Source organism: Echiichthys vipera (genome assembly GCF_963691815.1).
Source record: "Echiichthys vipera genome assembly, chromosome: 4".
Classification (NCBI taxonomy): Eukaryota; Metazoa; Chordata; class Actinopteri; order Perciformes; family Trachinidae; genus Echiichthys; species Echiichthys vipera.
The window spans coordinates 34,104,572-34,123,589 of record NC_139829.1 but is presented as its reverse complement, the minus strand read 5'-3'; the positions used below and the strand labels follow the sequence as shown (position 1 = coordinate 34,123,589).

At 47.1% G+C, this 19,018-nt stretch overlaps 1 protein-coding gene across 1 annotated transcript; it reads left to right on the top strand.

Moving 5' to 3' along the window:
• Positions 1–449: 449 nt before the first annotated feature.
• On the top strand, positions 450–18,477 carry bicdl1 (BICD family like cargo adaptor 1; the record flags this gene model as incomplete). The annotated part of the gene is given in 14 exon segments (XM_083911965.1): positions 450–839; positions 2,458–2,673; positions 10,881–10,997; positions 11,864–11,875; positions 12,979–13,125; positions 13,552–13,731; positions 13,830–14,048; positions 15,571–15,714; positions 16,360–16,490; positions 16,764–16,884; positions 17,406–17,412; positions 17,415–17,453; positions 17,456–17,469; positions 18,301–18,477. Coding segments are annotated over 14 exon segments (1,914 nt in total).
• Between the last annotated feature and the right edge of the window lie 541 nt (positions 18,478–19,018).

Below are 19,018 nucleotides of genomic sequence, written 5' to 3'. Positions count from 1 at the left end.
TTAAGACGGGAAAGCGGTTGAGAGGAGGCATCGGGGTCGCGCTCATCTGTTTGGCTGGTGTAACGGGCCGATCGTTATGGGAGACACGGGATCCCGAGGCGGGATGGATCCTGACCGACCGACCGCCGCGCAGAGCTCATCGAGGCGCTTCATACCGGGGTAAAACGTTGTGTGTGTGTCCGATAACAGCCGGTCAGGGAGCTGCAGAGGAGGCGGTGTTTGCTGGGATTCAATCACAGCCAGAGTCGCAGCTTGACTACAAGAGGGGGACGTGAGGAGGACAGCGGGTTACAATCTCTGACTGGATCCAGCTCGAAATTGCGAGAAAGATGGATGAAGTGTCGATTACAAGCCGGTCCGGTCAGCCCAACCCTGTCCGAGCAGGGTGGGTTCACCCGGAGTGAAACCAGTCGGCTCTAATCTGTTGGCTTCTCCTCCGCCGGGCGGCGATGTCCACTTTCTGCCTCGACCTGCAGACGTCGGTTTCAGCACCGCTGGAGCTGGACAGCGACTGCATGGAGCCCCGGGCCAGCCCCGCCGCTCAGGAGCCCGGCGGCTTCCAGGGTCACCCGCTGCGGCACACCGGCTCCGGAGGCCTCGGCATGGCCTTGGAGGAGGAACTGGCCATGCTTACCGGGGAGCGGGGCGACGAAGAGGAGCTGCTGCCGGACGTAGAGACGCATGCGGTGGGGCGTAACGCGGACTTGCTGTCGCTCTTCCGACAAAAGGAGAAAGACTTGGTTTTAGCTGCTAAACTCGGCAAAGCGCTGCTGGAGAGGAACCAAGACCTGAGCAAGCAATATGAGAAAATGCACAAAGATCTCAACGAGAAATTAGAGGTAAAGAAGCAAGGGAAATAAGTTTTAATGCTGCCATAGTCTCTCTCTAAGGTGCCATAGCCCTTCAGTCAAGTTTGAGTAGGCCCAACACACTGAAGAGGACCACAACAAATGCTGCACATGAGCTCCACATGGTTACTAGTTAGCATGAATTAGGAGTTGCTGGTTATTGTAAGCCGGAAGGCAAAGCTCTAAATCTACCGGTCAATCTTGGTTCCTACCCTCAGCTATGGTCATGAAAGCTGGGTCAGGACCCAAAGAACCAGGTCGCGGGTACAAGCGGCCGAAATGTGTTTTCTCAGGAGGGGGTCTGGAGTCTCCCTTAGAGAGAGGGGGAGAAGTTCAGCATCTGTGAGGAACTCGGAGTAGAGCCGCTGCTCCTTTGCGTTGAAAGGAGCCAGTTGAGGTGGTTCAGGATCATCTGGTAAGGATGAACCCTGGGCGCCTCCCTAGGGAGGTGTTCCAGGCACGTCCAGCTGGGAGGAGGCCTCGGGGAAGACCCAGGACCAGGTGGAGAGATTAGATCTCCACACTGGCCTGGGAACGCCTCAGGATCCCCCAGTTAGAGCTGGTTAATGTGGCCCGGGAAAGGGAAGTTTGGGGTCCCCTGCTAAAGCTGCCGACCAGATGAGATGAGATGAGATGAGATGAGATGGTTATTCTAATATATCTAATATAAACTACGCTGTCTGTGTCATTACAGTGACAAACAGCCAAGTGTAGCATAGTGATTTCCCACATCATTGAATTCTGTAGGCAACAGTTGAGCTTTTGTTCCTGTTGTTTTCAAAATCCTTCAGGCAAGCCAACACGTGGCCTGGGAAGTACCCACACAGACTAATCCTGTGGCTGTCCAGGGCCTACTGTACCTACTGTACATCTGCTCAGCCCTTTGATCCCTATTCAAGCTGACTACTACTATCAAACGCCCTTCATCATTGATGTCGTTACAGTCCTCGGTACCCTATCCTTACAGTTTAGCTGTTCTGTGAGGTTGTTTTGGTTCTCTGTGATCCGTCTTTTGTTCAGACGTGAAAATGATGCCCACACTGATGCCAGCTGCTTCAGCCCTGGACTTAACCATAACAACAACAACCCCCATCCAAACTGGCAGCCGCTGGTGGTGCAGTGCATCTGTCCACCATTCATTGCCATCAAGAGAGAAATAAAGAGGCATCTTATTATCTGTGCTGTCACTCCAGGAGCTAGGGAAACAAGAGACTGTATCAACATGACCATAATCCACCCAACATGTGACTCTGTTGCACTTTTTATGACGTCTTGATTTGTAACAAAACTTCTGTTTCTGGTGTTTGGTGCTAGAGTCAAACTTTCGTCATTCTTGACCCCATAGGTTTTTATGTTAATGCTAAATGTATAATCATGGAACAGAGTCATCATCAGCACCACAATGGAAATAATGGAAACACTTAGTAAGGGGATGAGGTTGGTATCCTGAACTTTTTTACCTTCAATACAGTGAATTATTTCCAAGAGTCCAACTTTCTTAGTCTGTTGCAGCCTGAGCATCTTTGTGAAGTATCGGACTTTGCCACAGTGGTGCTTGTGTTCTGGAAATTAATGTTTAACCACCATATCTCCCCTTGTCCACGCGCAGCACTTGGAGCAGGAGAAGCATGAGTTGCGTCGGCGTCTGGAAAGTCGAGAGGGGGAGTGGGAGGGCCGCGTGGCCGAGCTGGAGACGGACGTCCAGCAGCTGCAGGGTGAGCTGGAGCGCCATCAGGTCCAGCTGAGAGAGGCTGACCGAGACAAGACCAAGGCCATCAGCGAGCTCTCCGAACAGAACCATAGACTTCTGGAGCAACTCAGTAGGGTGAGAAGCAGTGTGTGTGTGTGTGTGTGTGTGTGTGTGTGTGTGTGTGCTTCAGATGTACAACTTTAGGCAGGCTTGTTTAATCTGCATGGGAGATTTAGTCCATCTGAGCTTGTCTGTGTTGCATGGTCTTAATGCTGCATTAAATAAAAAAAACTTCCACTTTGTGCGTGTGTGTGTGTGTGTGTGCGTGCATGGGTGTGTGTGTGTACAGTATGTGGTCTCCCTGGCCTCAGGGCCACTCAGTCCAGTTCACGTCTGCCTGGCTGACATGACATAAGATGCTCAGCCAAGTGAACTTTCATCAGGGGTTATCTACCTCCATCCAGCCTGTCTCTCTCTAACTTCACCTGAATTATGCCAACTCATCAATATAAAAGTGGAGCTTCGGGGTCTTACGATGAATAATTTAAAATGATTGGACTGCACACTTATGCAACAGCACTCTGCATATTGGCATGTGATTTGAGTGCAGTTACCTATTATGACAGGAAGGGTAGAAAGTGTCCTCTGAGATATTCAGACGCACAGATACATACGGTCATACGTAGATGTAGCAGTGCTCATGGTTGGCATGGGGACCCGATGTCATTGATGGGATGCGGTGAACACACGTCAGGAGGAACTGAGATTGGCAGCAGATGCAGATTGATGGAGCTGAGAGTGGCAGTGTTTGTAGCTACAGTTGATTAATGGTTGTGAAGGAGTTCAGTACAACAACTCAGCCTGTTCTGTCTACGCCACGACAAAGACGCTTTATCCGTACAACGTGGTCACTTCGGTGTAACAAGACAACAGCCCCGGATAAACTGGATATTTATAAAGCCATCCATGTAAATGTTTTATGAGACGATGTAAGAGAAATGTTATTTTAGAGACTAGAGTCTGTGTTATTGTGTGATTAGCCTGGAGGTGCGATTAACTTGTCCCTTTAACAGTGGCTTCATTATCACACTTTTAACACTAAAATTCAACGCTTTCAAAGTGTCTATCCGGCTGTTAAGACGGACGTAACACCCTTTCAAAATAAGATTTCCGGGTCCAAACGCTCGGTTGAAACAACGGCCAAACATGTGAACAATCACGATCACCTCTTTCGTCAGTTAGACGCCGTTTTCATCGATAAGAAAGAGGTAAAATGACATTTGCGTTGTCTTTTAAAAACTCAGATCTGTTCAAACAACCGGGAACACGCCACTGCTGCGGTGTAGAAATACGAGGCTCGGACCCCGTAAATCATATTTTGAAAGGGCGTTACATCACGCCTTAACAGCCGGATAATGGTCCACTCTAGATCCAGTTAAAACAACACTTTTGAAAGTCAAAGGTCAAATTATGCATATTCATCGACACTCTTGCGCAAAAGGAACATCAATGCACCCGTCAAAACATAGCATACAGCAATCATGCTAGCCTTAACAGAGGACTTTGTTAATGGTAAATGGACTTGTACTTGTATAGCGACTTTCTAGTCTTCTGACTACTCAAGGCACTTTCACAGTGTTTGTCACATTCACCCGTTCACACAGACATTCACACTGATGGCAGTGGACATCTACAGACCATCTAATCTGACCATTCACACCACATTTACACACACATGCGCAGCACGGGAAGCAAGAAAGTGTTATTAAATAGACATGCTGCGTTTCATTTACTTGCACAAAGATACTCGGCTGAAAGAAAAGAAAGTTAGTCGTCTGCTGTTCACGCTGGATTACACCCGCTCTTTAGGCGAACACGTCACAGATGCGTTGGAATTCGGGGAGCAACTCTGTTTAGTGTTGGTTTTAAAATCAACACTTAACAGAGCTGCTTAGATCTAACTTACTAGATAAACAACAACTCTTTTGAGGAACTAACTCTCTACTAACTAACCCAACCCTAACCCTAAACCTAACCCTCTAACCCTAACCCAAACCCTAACTAAAACCCTAACCCTAACACTAACCCTCTAACCCTAACCCTCTAACCCTAACCCTGTAACCCTAACCCTCTAACCCTGCAACCCTAACCCTCTAACCCTAACCCTAACCCTAACACTAACCCTCTAACCCTAACCCTCTAACCCTAACCCTAACCCAAGCCCTAACCCTCTAACCCTAACCCTAACCCAAACCCAAACCCTAACCCTAACCCTATAACCCTAACCCTTAGACTGAACAAGTGTTGAACTAATGCACATCACCCCAACACACTTATATAACAGGGATAAGCGTGCTTTCCAAGAGCAGCACCACGTCATGCTGCCGAGCCTGACAGAGGGATGTATCCTACAATATAAACACCTTTAAGACCATTACAGAACTTAAGGGCTGTAAACAGAGGCATCCGAGTGTTGTCTGCCAGGTAGACCCACAGTGGGTGCCAAGGCTACATATCAGGATGTCCCAGAGCTGTGCATGCAAAGGTTGACAAGCCTTTCAAGGTCCTTTGATAACCCCGTCAGCAGTTGTGTCTATGGCAACGCTCGCACCGCGTTGTTCCCCTTTCCTGGGAGAAGATAGGATCTGCTGCCAGGCACACGCTGTTCAGGGAGGAGAAGGCTCTGAGAGGTGGATTTTAACCCCCGGCTCGCCGCTGTGCAGAGCAGCACTCCTCAATCTTCTTGATCGGATTAAATCAGCCCTGTCGTGCCCCAACACCATCATCACATTGCAATCAAGGGCTGCTCTGGACCGGTCAGTCGCTATGGATCCGAGCAAGAGCAGGCACTTAGCATAATTAAAGTGCATTTCATTGAATTGAAACCCGGGTGTGGGAATCTATGGAGATATTCCCTGAAAGTGGTATATTGTGTTTTTTTTTTTTTTGGGGGGGGGGCATATCTTGCGGTCTCAGTGAAATTTACGAGACTTTATTGAGTGCATCGGTCCAAGTGTGTGATTCAGTGAATCGGGCAAATAGAGAGAGACGTGCTGGGTAATAGAATAAATGAGGTCAGCCACAGGGCTCGCGTTCTCTCTCATTTTATCCTCCTTCCTTGCTTTCTTCTCTTTCTCTCTCTCTCTCTCTGTCAGCGCTCATTATTAAGCACCGGGCTGTGATGGTAACTGTTTACAGCGCTGAGTGAATGGAGAGGATGTGAAACTACCCTGAGGACACCCTACAGACGTGAGGACGCTGTGTTATTATGGTCCAAACTGGTCCATATGTGGCCTCCTGTAAGTCTACGGAGTAGCACATGTTCCTATGCACTGCCCAAGAGATTATGAGCTTGTTACTGTTATTGTCCTTTGGTTTGCCTGCGTAGATTTACATTTCAGACAGTGGTGACTGGACCATAGACATACCTACTGAGGACAAGGCTCCTAACTGACTTGCACAGCCACATTCACAGGCTCTTGGTTTGCAATAACACACAAACAGAAGTATCAGAGAAGCAAGCGTGTGGCTGCTTTTGAGCTTAAACATCAATGAGAAAACAACTAAATGGACCTTATCTTGTTACCTTGACTCAGACTGTAACTACAGTCAGACATTTCTGTGCATTTCTGTATTTAATCAATCATCAGAAATGAATATACGTATTTTAAAAAAAGCTAAAATTCAGATATACCCTATATAAATGTCGATTTATAGAAATCAATTACTATTTATTAATTGATTTCTATATTTATTTTAGGATTTATGTATGCATGTATTTATTTATTGATACATTTTACTTATTTTACAATTTAAGAATGGGTTATTAACAGAATCTTAAATTGGCTGCAGCGAGATGACCTTGAGACGACAGGGCATTGCATAGGAAGTGATGTCACTCACGGGGTAAGATGCAGCGCTGAGGGGATTAGGCTATAATCTGTGCTAATAGCCTTGCCATATGCATCCAGTCAGGGACCAAAACAACTCCAGCCCATACTCTACTTAATTAATAACAGCAGGTTACTTAGACATGTGGACAAAGAAGATCTAAAAATGCAGTCTCCGGCCTCCATCTTATCCTGGACACATCGACCCCCTGCGATTATTCCTCTGTGGGTGCGGGGGTTTGCATGTGTATGGATTTTTCAATACTGGGTAATAAAACTATATATCGTATCCAATACGCCTAGGGGAGATAGATTCCCATTGATCCAGGAGTAGAGCCTAGGAGGTGTGCTGGCTTGAATAGGTCTCCAGTGTGGGAACAGCCAATGTCCTCGGGCCTAATCTGATCAGAGTGAACCAGCAGGAAGGAGATCTTGCTTTAATTACATAACAACACACTGACTCCAGCGTAAGTGTCTGCATGTTTTATGGCCATGGTCCATTCGCTTCCCTCAACCTCTCGATTTTACATAATTAAGAATTGACTGCAGCCTCCAGTGACTCATCAGTGTCGCTCATTTGAGACTATAGAGGAGGGGGAAGACATATTTTTTTTGTGTCCTTTACAACAACCTAGCAAGCAAGGTGTAAAGCTTTGAATGACATCCTACGTTGTGTCTGGCCTCATCAGTCGAGTATATCCACATCACACTCCTCCTTTTACAACCTAGCCAGCGTTGAACACGGTCCCCGGGCACCTGTCCAGCCATCTGCTTTGTTCACATCCAGTCCCTGGAGCACATAACGTATGCCTCCCGTCAGCCCAACGTGGCTGTTCCTCTCAGGATCAGCTCTCGGATTGGCACGTTTTGTCTCCATATTTGTTATGCAACCGTTTGAACATGGGGTTGCCCCTCCTCCGTACGTCTAGACAAGGAAGCGCTCTGCGAGAGTGACTTAGGAAAATACCAGAAGCATTGAGACCACTAGTCGCAGCTCCACCACTCGCACATCTCCCTGGTTTCTATGACAACCAAAGTGACATGCAAATTGAAACTTCATGTGTTGTTACCATGGGAATGTGCTCTACAGAGTGGCACAGGGGTATGGATAGTTTGATGCTAGGTTGCACCACCAGACACCTGTGATGCTCCCCACGTATGCTGGATCATGTCAGCCACAGACAGCCTGAGACTAAAGCAACAGAAGAGATGTCTAGAGCCCTCCTCCGGAAAGTGATGTGCTGTATTTAGGATTTACTCACATAAAAGTCAGAGCAAAGAGGCTGCCAAGAGACACGTCTCTCTGCTCAGCCCTACTTTGCTGCCCCGGATTCTATCACAGCGGTCTGGTTTGCCCCTGTTCGTCCTGTCAGGCTGTTGATGCCTGATCTGGGATCTGAGGAATGTACTGTATGTGCAGATTAAGTGAGTGTCTGCAAATCAGGCAGTCTGCGGTCAACCCTGTGGTTTTCCAGCATGATCTTAATCTGTCAGCATATTGGGCCAGTGGGTCAGATGCCACTTTACGACTGTGGCTTCTACAATGGCCTTGACTGACTGCACATCTGTTTCCCACACAGAGGAGACAGACTCATGCAGCCGCAACATAGAAACTCACATCTGGCCACCATAACATAACACCATAACTATTCCTCCCGAATCGAAGGTGCTTGTGTCTCGGGTCAAGCGCAGACACAAGAGGTGGTACGCACGTGCACACGATAAAAAATGAGTGCTGTTGTTTACCAATCGAGTTAATTTGAAACGAGGACTTCTCGAGTTACCCATCACTCCCTACAGACATATTGATTACCCAGTCAATGCGTCACCTTTCAGTCCTGAAAGCTCATACACGTCCCCCGCCTTTGAGTATGACACATAGAGCAGTGATGCCCACAGCCTGTGGTTTCCACTGCTGTTGTTCAGTCTGATGGCAGCGGACACAAAGGAGTGCCTGAGCTCAGTTTTGCACCTGGGTGGATGATCCGCCGGCTGAATGAGCTGCCCATCTGCCACAGCTCCTCGTGGAGACGGTGAGAGGGGTTACCCTGGATGGCTTTGATTTTGATCAGACTGTCCAGTTCCAGTATGAGCACTGAGCTGGTCTGCCTCAGCAGCCTTGATGCCACCACCCCAGCACACCACAGAAGAAGAAGAATGGTGCACAAGCTTCTACAGACTGGTAAAAGATATGCAGGTTACACAGCGAAGGATCTGAGCCTCTCAGGAAGAATACTTTCCTGAACACGGCATCACTGTTGAGTCCGGTCCAGTTTTTAATGATTATTGAGTCCACACTCACCACTATTAATGAGAACTGATAATATTGGGCGACTCCCTAGGGAGGTGTTCCAGGCACGTCCAGCTGGGAGGAGGCCTCGGGGAAGACCCAGGACCAGGTGGAGAGATTAGATCTCCACACTGGCCTGGGAACGCCTCAGGATCCCCCAGTTAGAGCTGGTTAATGTGGCCCGGGAAAGGGAAGTTTGGGGTCCCCTGCTAAAGCTGCTGCCCCTGCGACCCGACCCCGGATAAGAGGATGAAGATGAAGAAGATGATAATATTGTATTGATACCAATGCTATTAGCTATTCTGCTTATTGGTCTGATCAATTCCCTTATTGATGCCTGATAAATCTTCTGTGTTTCCAGCATTAACGCAACTGTTTTATTATTTGAGTCTGAACAAAATGTAAATATTTGCACAGCTTTTCTTTTTATTTAGGTTTTGACTTTCCTCAAAGACCGGTTCTTCCTCTCCGCCGTGACTCCTTCTCTTTTCAGAGAAAACTCCAGCAGCCAAGACCAAAGCCACGTTTGACATCATTGTTTGTCAACTCACAACTGTCAGAGAAACATCCTGGCACTGATAAAAGGAATTGAAGTGCAGAGACATGCGATTGCGGTTCTGTTTCCAATTTGTTACTGGTTCTGAACTGAATCCGGTTCTTGATTCCCACCCCTACGCTCACCCCCAGCTCTTCGGTGTTTGGAGTTTCAAAGAGTAAAGAGAGATGGTGTGAGTACAGTATTGTCTGTAGAGGAAGAAGGGCTAGATGGTGTTGAAAGCACTGGAGAAGTTGAAGAACATGACTCTGTCTCAGGTGCGAGAGGCAGAATGTTCAAAGTATGATAATTACGGTGATTTTCAAGTTAATTACAGCCATTATTTCTCCGAGGTGTTACATGGGTGTACAGGAAGAGACGTACTTTTCCATAGTGGTGGAGATGATTCAACCACCGTCATTATGGTCATTTAACAATTCCATTGTTGCTTTATGGCCATTCAATACACTTCATGGACTGGACACTGTGAGGTGGATGATTCTTTTTTAAGGCTCATGTCACATGCAGATACTGACAACTTCATTATATTTGAAACAGTTTTGCAACTGGGTGGAGCACCAGAACACACACACACACACACACACACAACCTCCACCAGCAGCAGCAGCAGCATTAGCAGGTGTTGAGCCTCCTCACAACTCTCTGTGAGCATCATCCGAGGCAGCAATGTGTAGTGCCACCTAGAGGCTGTACTTCACACTAATATTGGTCATCTCAGTGTTCAACCAGTGCCCAGTGAAGTACTGAGTACCGCTTAGCACAGTAATACAAATCTAATTTGTATTCAGTGTGCAGATCAGTCGCTCCCTTTCTGACATGTTGACTTTAGGTTTAGTCTCCTCAGTGGGCTGTAAAAAGTGATTGGTTTTGGGGATATTGCTGTTGCCATAGCAGTGATGATAATGCGAACAGAAGCATCCTGAGTGCAGCTCCGTGAGGCCTGATCCCACCTGTCCAATAAGCTCAGCTGATGCACTCAGTCTGCTGCTGGGCTGGATTGCACAAATACTGAGCTGGAGAATATTTAAGGGTTTTGCAAAAGGGCCGTGACATTTGAGTAATAATGGGCTTTCAGAGGAACAGCTATCAAATGCACCATTCACAGGAACACACTGGGGAGGGCTGATTTATAAGCAAGTCTTCTGTCAGTCACTCTGAGCAACCTACATAGTGAACAATGGCAGTTTGTCTATGCATGTCTGCTATTAGACTCCAATGAGTCACCTCGGTATCGTACTAGACCAACGGGCTGCTATGTAATCTTTTTAATTGAGCCGCACAGTTAATTTCACACTTTAACAATGTGTTGTTATGTCACCATGAACAATAATTAAAGGGGACCTTCTACAGGTCTACCGCGTATGTGAAAGGAATTGTATAAAGCCTTCGGTCTTCAGAGGGAGCTGTGTGATGTCTGATGATGTCAGGGTCAGTGGGGTCTCAGGACTTCAAAATGAAAAAGGATCTGGGGCTGTGTGAGTTAAAAAGCAGTTGCTACATTATCCGCTATAAAAAACTGTTGGTGGTGGAATTGCAGTACTGTTAAAGCATATGTGGACTCATCCTGTCTGTCTGTCTGTCTGTCTGTCTGTCTGTCTCCATCCAGGCTGCAGAGGTGGAAAGGCAGCTGTCCACTCAGGTCCATTCATTACGGGATGACTTCAGGGAGAAGAGTATGTCTACAAGTCAGCACATGACACGACTAGAGACTCTACAGGCAGAGGTGAGCCACTGTCAGCACCATTTTTCCTGTATACCAAGTATTGCTGATTTAATTTTTGTGTGCACACAGCTTGAGCCGTCAACCGCCAAAAGCTAAACAAAACTAACTGTACAAAAGTGCAGCTAGGAGGTACTTTAGAATTGCAAAAATAATAACGCCACGTGAATACAAAATCTTTCTGGTTGCCTAATGAGGACGTTTTAAAAACAGTTGACCCAAGAGAATTTGGGGAAATTAAATCAATGACCCGGCGACTAATGTGGTGGTTAGCACTGTCGCCTCACAGCGAGAGGGTTCCTGGTTTGAATCCTGGCTGGGGCCCTTCTGTGGGGAGCATGTTCTCCCCGTGTCTGCGTGGGTTTTCTCCGGGTTCTCCGGTTTCCTCCCACAGTCCAAAGACGTGCAGGTGTTCGGTTCATTGATGACTCTAAATCACCCGTAGGTGTGAATGGTTGTCTGTCTCTGTTCGTCTCTATGTGTCCTGTGATAGACTGGCGTCCTGTCCAGGGTGGACCCCGCCTCACGCCCGATGTCAGCCGGGATCGGCTCCAGCCCCCCTGCGACCCCGACAGGGTTGAAGATGAATGAATGAATGTGCAAACGTCCGGCCGCGAGAGCTGCTAACCAAAAGTCACACTGCCTCGCTTTAAAGTTGAAGTTTCCGGGTTAAACAATGGAATCAAATCCCACTGAAGGGAAACAAATGTCCTGTGTGTCAGAGGATGGTGTTTCCCTTTTATCCACCATAGTATTTATCGTGTTAGGACAGTTGTTGGATTACTCTCAAACTTCTTTTCCTCTCTTTCTCTAATCTTTATCTTTATCTCTCTCCTCACACATTCCTCCCTCCCTCTTGGTTGGAACAGCAAGGGCTAGAAGTGAGTAGTCACCGAACGCTGGCTGCATGCTGCATGTCTTGTACGTCTTGTAAAATAATAGAAACAAGGATTGCGCCATTATTAGAGTTAATGCTAGGCCAAAGTACTATAACCCATAAGGTTAATTACATGTGACGTCAGTTATTGTAAAGAAACTCAACAAGTAAATCCATATTTGACATTTCCACATCCTAATGGCGATCCCCGTTTCACCGGTGCATGAGGTGGGGCGTGATGTCAGCTGTGTCACGTACATGGGCCAGATAAATCATGAACAAAAGTGCTGCTGGAGCATAACAACAAATCAGAATTCCCCGTAGCTTCTCTTCAAAGTCAGGCAGAAAACACCCTGACTGCAGAGCCTGCGCTATAATTGGGAGAAAAGACTCCCGCTCTATATTTAGCTGAGATACTGCAATGTCTGGGTGCTCCCGCTCCTCTAAGACTTTGCTTTCACATGACATGTGCTGATGACTAATGGCTTTTCGCTCTGTTTGTGTGAAGACAGAGATTTAAAGAAAATAAATGAATAGCAGCCTAAAAATACCCCGGCGGCGTGGATGCTCATATGGTAATGAAAACAACCGATCCACATGTAAGCTCCTGCACTCTGGAGTAGGCGAGCACATGTGGGTCAAAAGCAGGAGGGATAAAAAATGAACAGGAGCTGATGTTTGTTTAATGGGGAAAGCTGCTCTGGCAGGCGTCTACATTGGAAAACAATGAGGAGGAACATGTAGTTGTAGTCGCTGCAGCGCTATCCCTCAGTAGAAGGCTGTAACACATGCACAGGAAGGATATCAAGTTTTCTGGAAACGCAGACATATCACCGAGACATTCCTGAAGACGAGGGTGGCGACCGACGCCTACGCCCGTGCTAGGCAACACACATTCTTTAGGCCCGTGGGAGTGCCTTTTTTAATCTTGTGTCAGAGCCCAGCTTACCTCAGAGTCAGGAAAACAACAAAATTCAGCCTTTAATCAGGTCCATATCTGCCCATCGGTCTGCTATCGACCAGACGATCGAAAAACAATCCTCGGTTTCGCCAATTAACGCCCGTTCCCACGGCACAGCGACTTACTGTTGCTGTTTGACACGTTAGATTAAGATGCTGTCGGAGAGGAAGATGGAGCTGGAGCGGCGGGTGCACGCCATGCTGGAGGAGAACGAGCTGCTGCAGAATACAGTGGACGACCTCCGAGAGAGGACACTGGTGTTGGAGAGGCATTCTCACGAGAAGGACCTGCAGGTACGGACACATGACACAGGGCTCTGTTAGATGACAGATCTTTGAGGAATAGCTACTGCCTCTGTAGATGTATGACCTACAAAGCTGACGCGTTACGCTCAACCGACCCATCAGACCTCTGCAGACCTCACTGTATACTTTCTTATGATTTATATTTCATTAAGTACAGACAAACTTTTACTTTTCTACCCAATCAGAAGCACTACATGGTGCAATGTGTAGGGAATCAGTCCGTACATACAGCCTTGGTTTGAAGAAAGAAATGTCTCTATTACATCTGTGGACCTGCTTTCAAAAGTCTTCAATGGCCGGGCACTCCCACAGGGCATGAAATAAAGTGCCCTCTGAGTTTGGGGCCTGAAACTTTGACCTTGCGCTATGTTTTGCAATGTTCAGTCACGATTTTGCCTCCTTGGATGTGTCCAGTTACGGCAGAGCCAGCTGGAGCTTCAAGAGGTTCAGGTGTCCCACAGGCAGCTGACCGCTCGGCTGGAGGAGTTGTCGGAGGAGCACAGCCTCCACGGCCTCACCCCGCACCCGTCCAGCCTGCTGTGTGAGATAGAGCAGAGCATGGAGCAGGAGGAGCAGGAGCAGGAGCGAGAGCAGGTAGAGACAGTAGGATTGGTGTTTGACTCAAATCACTGTGAAATACTTTGCCGCGCTTTTCTGAACACCCTTCGTCCCCTGTCCGCGTGTCCGTTTAGCTGCGTCTTCAGCTGTGGGAGGCCTACTGTGAAGTCCGCTCGCTATGCTCTCATCTCCGGGGAAACGACGTCACGGACTCGGCGCTGTCCACCGACTCTTCCATGGACGAGTCCTCGGAGACGTCGTCAGCCAAGGATGTGCCTACTGGGAGCCTCCACACCAGCCTGCTGGAGCTACGGAGGCTCACGCAGAATCTGCTGGATGGCAACGAGTCCACGGTAATGAACAACACACTAACGAGTCAGCACTGTCTAAATCAATTATGTAATGTCTCATTTTGGGCTCGCGTAATTTTCTAAGAACTTCCCTGGAAGGATTATGTAATTTGGTGTTATTATAGGGAGGAAAGAGACAATGACCCTAGACTGTGGGAAATTATATAGTAGCTCTAGAGGCGTAAATTCTGTCAACTCTGAGCTTGTTTTCTAAATTAAATGAGCATGTTTACAGTGGCAGATTGAACAAGTTTTACCATGTTTTCCAGGGTTCGTACGGGGGCTTGAAATCCTTGAAAATGCTTGAATTTGAATGTTGTGTTTTCGAGGTTTGGAAAGCGCTTGAATTTTGGATTCAGTGCTTGAAAATGCTTGAAATTCTTCTGCATTTCTTTCAAAACAAATAGCTATAGAAGTGTTTAATTTAATTGTTTATCCTTCTGTTATTACAAAACACAATTTTAGTTGTTTATAGCATAATATAGTCACTTTTAACGTGGTAAAAGAAGAAATAATTTATGTATTTGCAGAAATATGTCATTAACCGCAGCTGTAAGATGCTGGAAACGCTTAAAAATGGACCTTGAAAGTGGTAGAGTTTGACCCTGATTTTTAGTCATTTCAGTGTTGCACAATAGCAGACTAATACTGATAAGGGTAAAGAACAAAAAGTCAGCATTATTCTAAGTTTTAGATGCAATATAAACAATTTACCAACTGGTACTTAACTCACTTTAAGAAGAAGAAGAATTACTTTATTAATCCCGCAACGGGGAAATTCGATTTTTTCACTCTATTATTATTAATCATGTTACACACACAGGCCCGAAATACACACACATGCACAGACAGGACCTATATACATGCAATTAACGGAGAGATGTTAGAGCGAGGGGGCTGTCAGTGACCAGCGCCTCGAGCAGTTGGGGGTTCGGTGCCTTGACATTGAAAGCGCTTGAAAAGTTCTTGAATTGGACCTTGGGAAAAGTGTACGCACCCTGATTTTTAGTCATTTCAGTGTTGCACAATAGCAGACTGATACTAATGAGGGTAAAGAACAAAAAGTCAGCATTATTCTAAGTTTTAGATGCAATATAAACAATTTACCAACTGGTACTTAAGTCACTTATAGTGATGCTAATGTCACTTTGACTATATGAGTTGTTGTTTCAGGTTTGCTCTAATAAATGCAGACTGTTTTCGTGGTGCTCCCTCCAACTCCCACTCTGAGGGGGAGTTCCTGAGCCGAATTAACTCCAGATAAGAATAAAGAAAACACAAGTTTCTTTCTTTAAAGTTATTAAGAACTTCTGGGAGCCATAAAATAAAGTGACACCCCCTGTTGCAAAGTTGGTGACGTTGCAAAATTGAAACAAAGACGTTTTAAAAATCAGCTAACTCGATAATCCTTTGACAGGATGGAGCCTCTGTGGGCCTGTTTTTCTGTAACAAGCGGTGGGTGGTAACAGCACATATAGGTACAGTGAGGTTGTGTTGTGAAGTGGTGTGTGTTGTGTTTTGAAAGGGCTCGCGGCGCAGTGATGAGGAGGCTCTGGAGGAGCAGGCGAAGAAGCAGGGAGAGGAGCTGAGGGAAGTCAGAGAGCTGTACGAAGCTGAGCAGGACAAAACACGCAGCAGTGAGGGCGAGGTGCTACAGCTGCACAATCAGGTACTGGCTTCAGTAACATGACTGTGCTCACACATACGAGACTCTATGTACAGTATGTGTGCAGCAATGAAACATGAAACAATCAGGTGATACACTAAGGGCGCACTCACACTGTCCATCCGTACGGTGCTCGAGCACGTTTAACGGCTAATGTCTAGTTCCTTTGACCAGTGTGAGTGCAACCGTACCGCGGCCTGTCGATCTGCTGCAGGAAATACTTACTATGGATAAGTGCCTCATACTCAACTCCACTTAAAAACATCCAAACTATCCCTCTAAGGAGGGCTCGTGTGTAATATAACTTTCAGACAACACAGTGCTGCAGACGTAGTCCTCACCAGTTTATGTGCCACTGAAGTTGATGTGTGTTGTCTGTAAATGTGGGACATTTCTTCAACCTTGTCTTCTTTCTGCCAGGACAGCTCGATTTCTCCTGTAGGTTTAAAGCGCCATCTTAGATGATTCACACAGAACAGACTCCACGCACACAGATCGGTTGTTCTCCTGCTGAACTGGGTCGACGGATGATCAGTCTCACACGCGAGCACCCCTCAGTATAACGTGGACTCCAGAGACTGGATGCAACGTTGAATTCATGAGGCCTGTCTCTCACACATCCCTGTCATTCTCCCATGTGACCTGCAGATGGCGCTGCTCTCCGTAGAGATGTGCTCTCTCCAGGAGGACAACGAGCGGATAAGGACGATGGCTGAAGTCCGAGAACCCAGCGAGCAGCTCCAGACTGCTATCAGAGACAGAGACGACGCCATAGCCAAGTAGGATCACATCATAAAATATTTAGATATGCAGATTGCAACTGAACTGAAAGGTCGTCAATTTCAGTCAAAAGCAACTGGACTTGGTTATTTGTCTAGGGAGACGTTTCACCTCTCATCCAAGAGGCTTCATCAGTTCATGTACGCATCTGACCAGACTGGGACTGTAAACAATTCCTTAGAAAGTTATTCTGCATTCATCCCCATGTGCGTCTCTGTGGGGCCTTAATACTGGTAGGAAGTCACTAGTTGCTCTATCTGCGTGTGTTGCAGGAAGAAAGCGGTGGAGATGGAGCTGGCCAAGTGTAAAATAGACATCATGTCTCTGAATAGCCAGCTCCTGGACGCCATCCAGCAGAAGCTCAACCTGTCGCAGCAGCTGGAGGCTTGGCAGGTGGGTCAAAGGTCACACGCGATACATATCAGTAACAGCCTTTGTAACAGCTATTTTAAGGTTGTTACTTAAATAAAGTACTTCCTGGATTAATTGTGTTCATCCAACTAGAGATGAAATTATTAAACAGACTATAATATATAAGAATGAAAGACGTTTTCCTTCCCTTCCCCGTAACTTGTGTCTATTTTAACACTTGTAGCATCAGTGCACATACACTAAACCACTCAATTCACTTCAGAGGGTGCATGGCAGCTGCTTGTCTTTGATGGGTGTCCATAAGGAAACATATTAGATATGTAGCCTGAGGACACTCTGCGTGTGTCTCTGCGTGTGTGTGTGTGTGTGTGTGTGTGTGTGTGTGTGTGTGTGTGTGTGCGTGCGTGCGTGTGAGTGTGTGTGTGTTCCCTCCCCTCCCCTCCCTCATCTGTAACTAGCAGCTCTTTCCTCTCTCTTCTCCCTGCCCACAGTTTGCCTCCTCAGGGCTCTTTACTGTTTGGCTCTTGTGGTTTCTGATCTAGTGGCCTTTCTCAGCTTCCGTACCACCCTTTCTCCCCCTGTGGTACCCCCCCTTCTGCCTTAGAGGTGAGCCCGAGCTGTGCCATCTCGCCGTTTCACTCCGCATTAACCCGACTACGCCACGCTGAGCCCATTCCATGCCACGGTTAACTGACTCAGGAGAAACGCCCATCTCAGCTCCCTTTTCTCTCCGATACCATTACCCACCACAGAGAACTATCCAAACCCACCACCACTCTCTCTCTGCCTCCTCTCTCCATACACCTGTAGCCCCTCAAGGTTTTTAGGAGATCGGTTACTGGTCAGCCTACCTACACCAAAATCAAATAGAGCCTGGGTGGTTATATAAATGCCACTAGGCGACACCCACAATAAAAAGACTAACATTCTACCAATTAAATGTGTATATTCATATTCTAAGGACCAGTTTTTAGTCTCCATTCACAATTGTTGCCAACTGATTTAGCCCTCTGGTGGCTTTATCTCTCAAGAGGTGCTAACAGCCACCGTGGCAACTTTTTCCATCCAAAGTCAAAGTATTTGGTGCAAGTTAGAGCAGTAGGTCCCGCTCCACAGGGTCAAACGGTGAATCCCATGATGGTTGACAGGATAGGAAAGAGAAAACATTTCTACAGCACTAAATTATGCGTCAGACTTTGCTCCAGTGTTTGCATTTTCTTGTGGATTTTACCTTTTAATCAAATGACAACACTGCAAATCTGAGTCCAGGTCGTATAAGTTAAGCAGCAAACCATCTACCAGAGGTGACATGTGACTTGATCAATGCGTCCGATCTCCTCAGAACTTCCTGTACCGCCCCACTGTACGTCCCCTCTGTGTGGCATTGTTCTCTGCTGTCTGTCTTTCTCTCATTCACTTCTCTGTCCGTGGCTTTAGGATGATATGCACAGAGTGATTGACCAGCAGTTGATGGACAAGTACCAGGACGAGTGGCGCTCGGCCCCTACCTCCCTGTCGGGGTCGTCGAGGGCCCACGGCGGTCAGTCCTCGAGAAGAGCTCAACGCTTCTCCGACCGCGACAAGAGACTTTTCTCTTTTTTCAAAAAGAACTGAGCCCCCGTTGGATGGTCCTGAGCACAGCAGACACGCAGAGACAGGCGAGGGAGAAGGAGGGAGAGGGTGACGTCACAGTATGGGGGTAACAACACAGCCAAAGATGGGCAGTGGCACACACTGAAGGTTTTTTTGGGGGGAGGGAGGGGGGGTCATTTTGCACTTTATCCGTCCCATTACTCTTCTACTTGCTGATTAATTGGTGACTTCTGACAATGAGGGATAGAAACATAAGACCAGGACTTCCCCAGAGGCTTTGGCTTCAGCCCCCTCATAGAAAGTTATCGGACCTACACGAACAGGGTCACAAAGTTTACCTCCAAAGAGGAAGGTTTCCTTGTAGTGCCTACGACCATCTCTACTAGTCCACTGCCAGGTCTGTAGAGAGGGAACACTATGTACAAGCTGTCAATGCATCCCAGATACACGTATCAGGCCAAGGAGTCTGGGGAAAGACAGGTGGATGTATGGGACGTCGCAGGGTCGTGGGAGAAGATAAGGCTAGCACAGGGGTGTACGTCACAGTATGATGCTGCAGCCA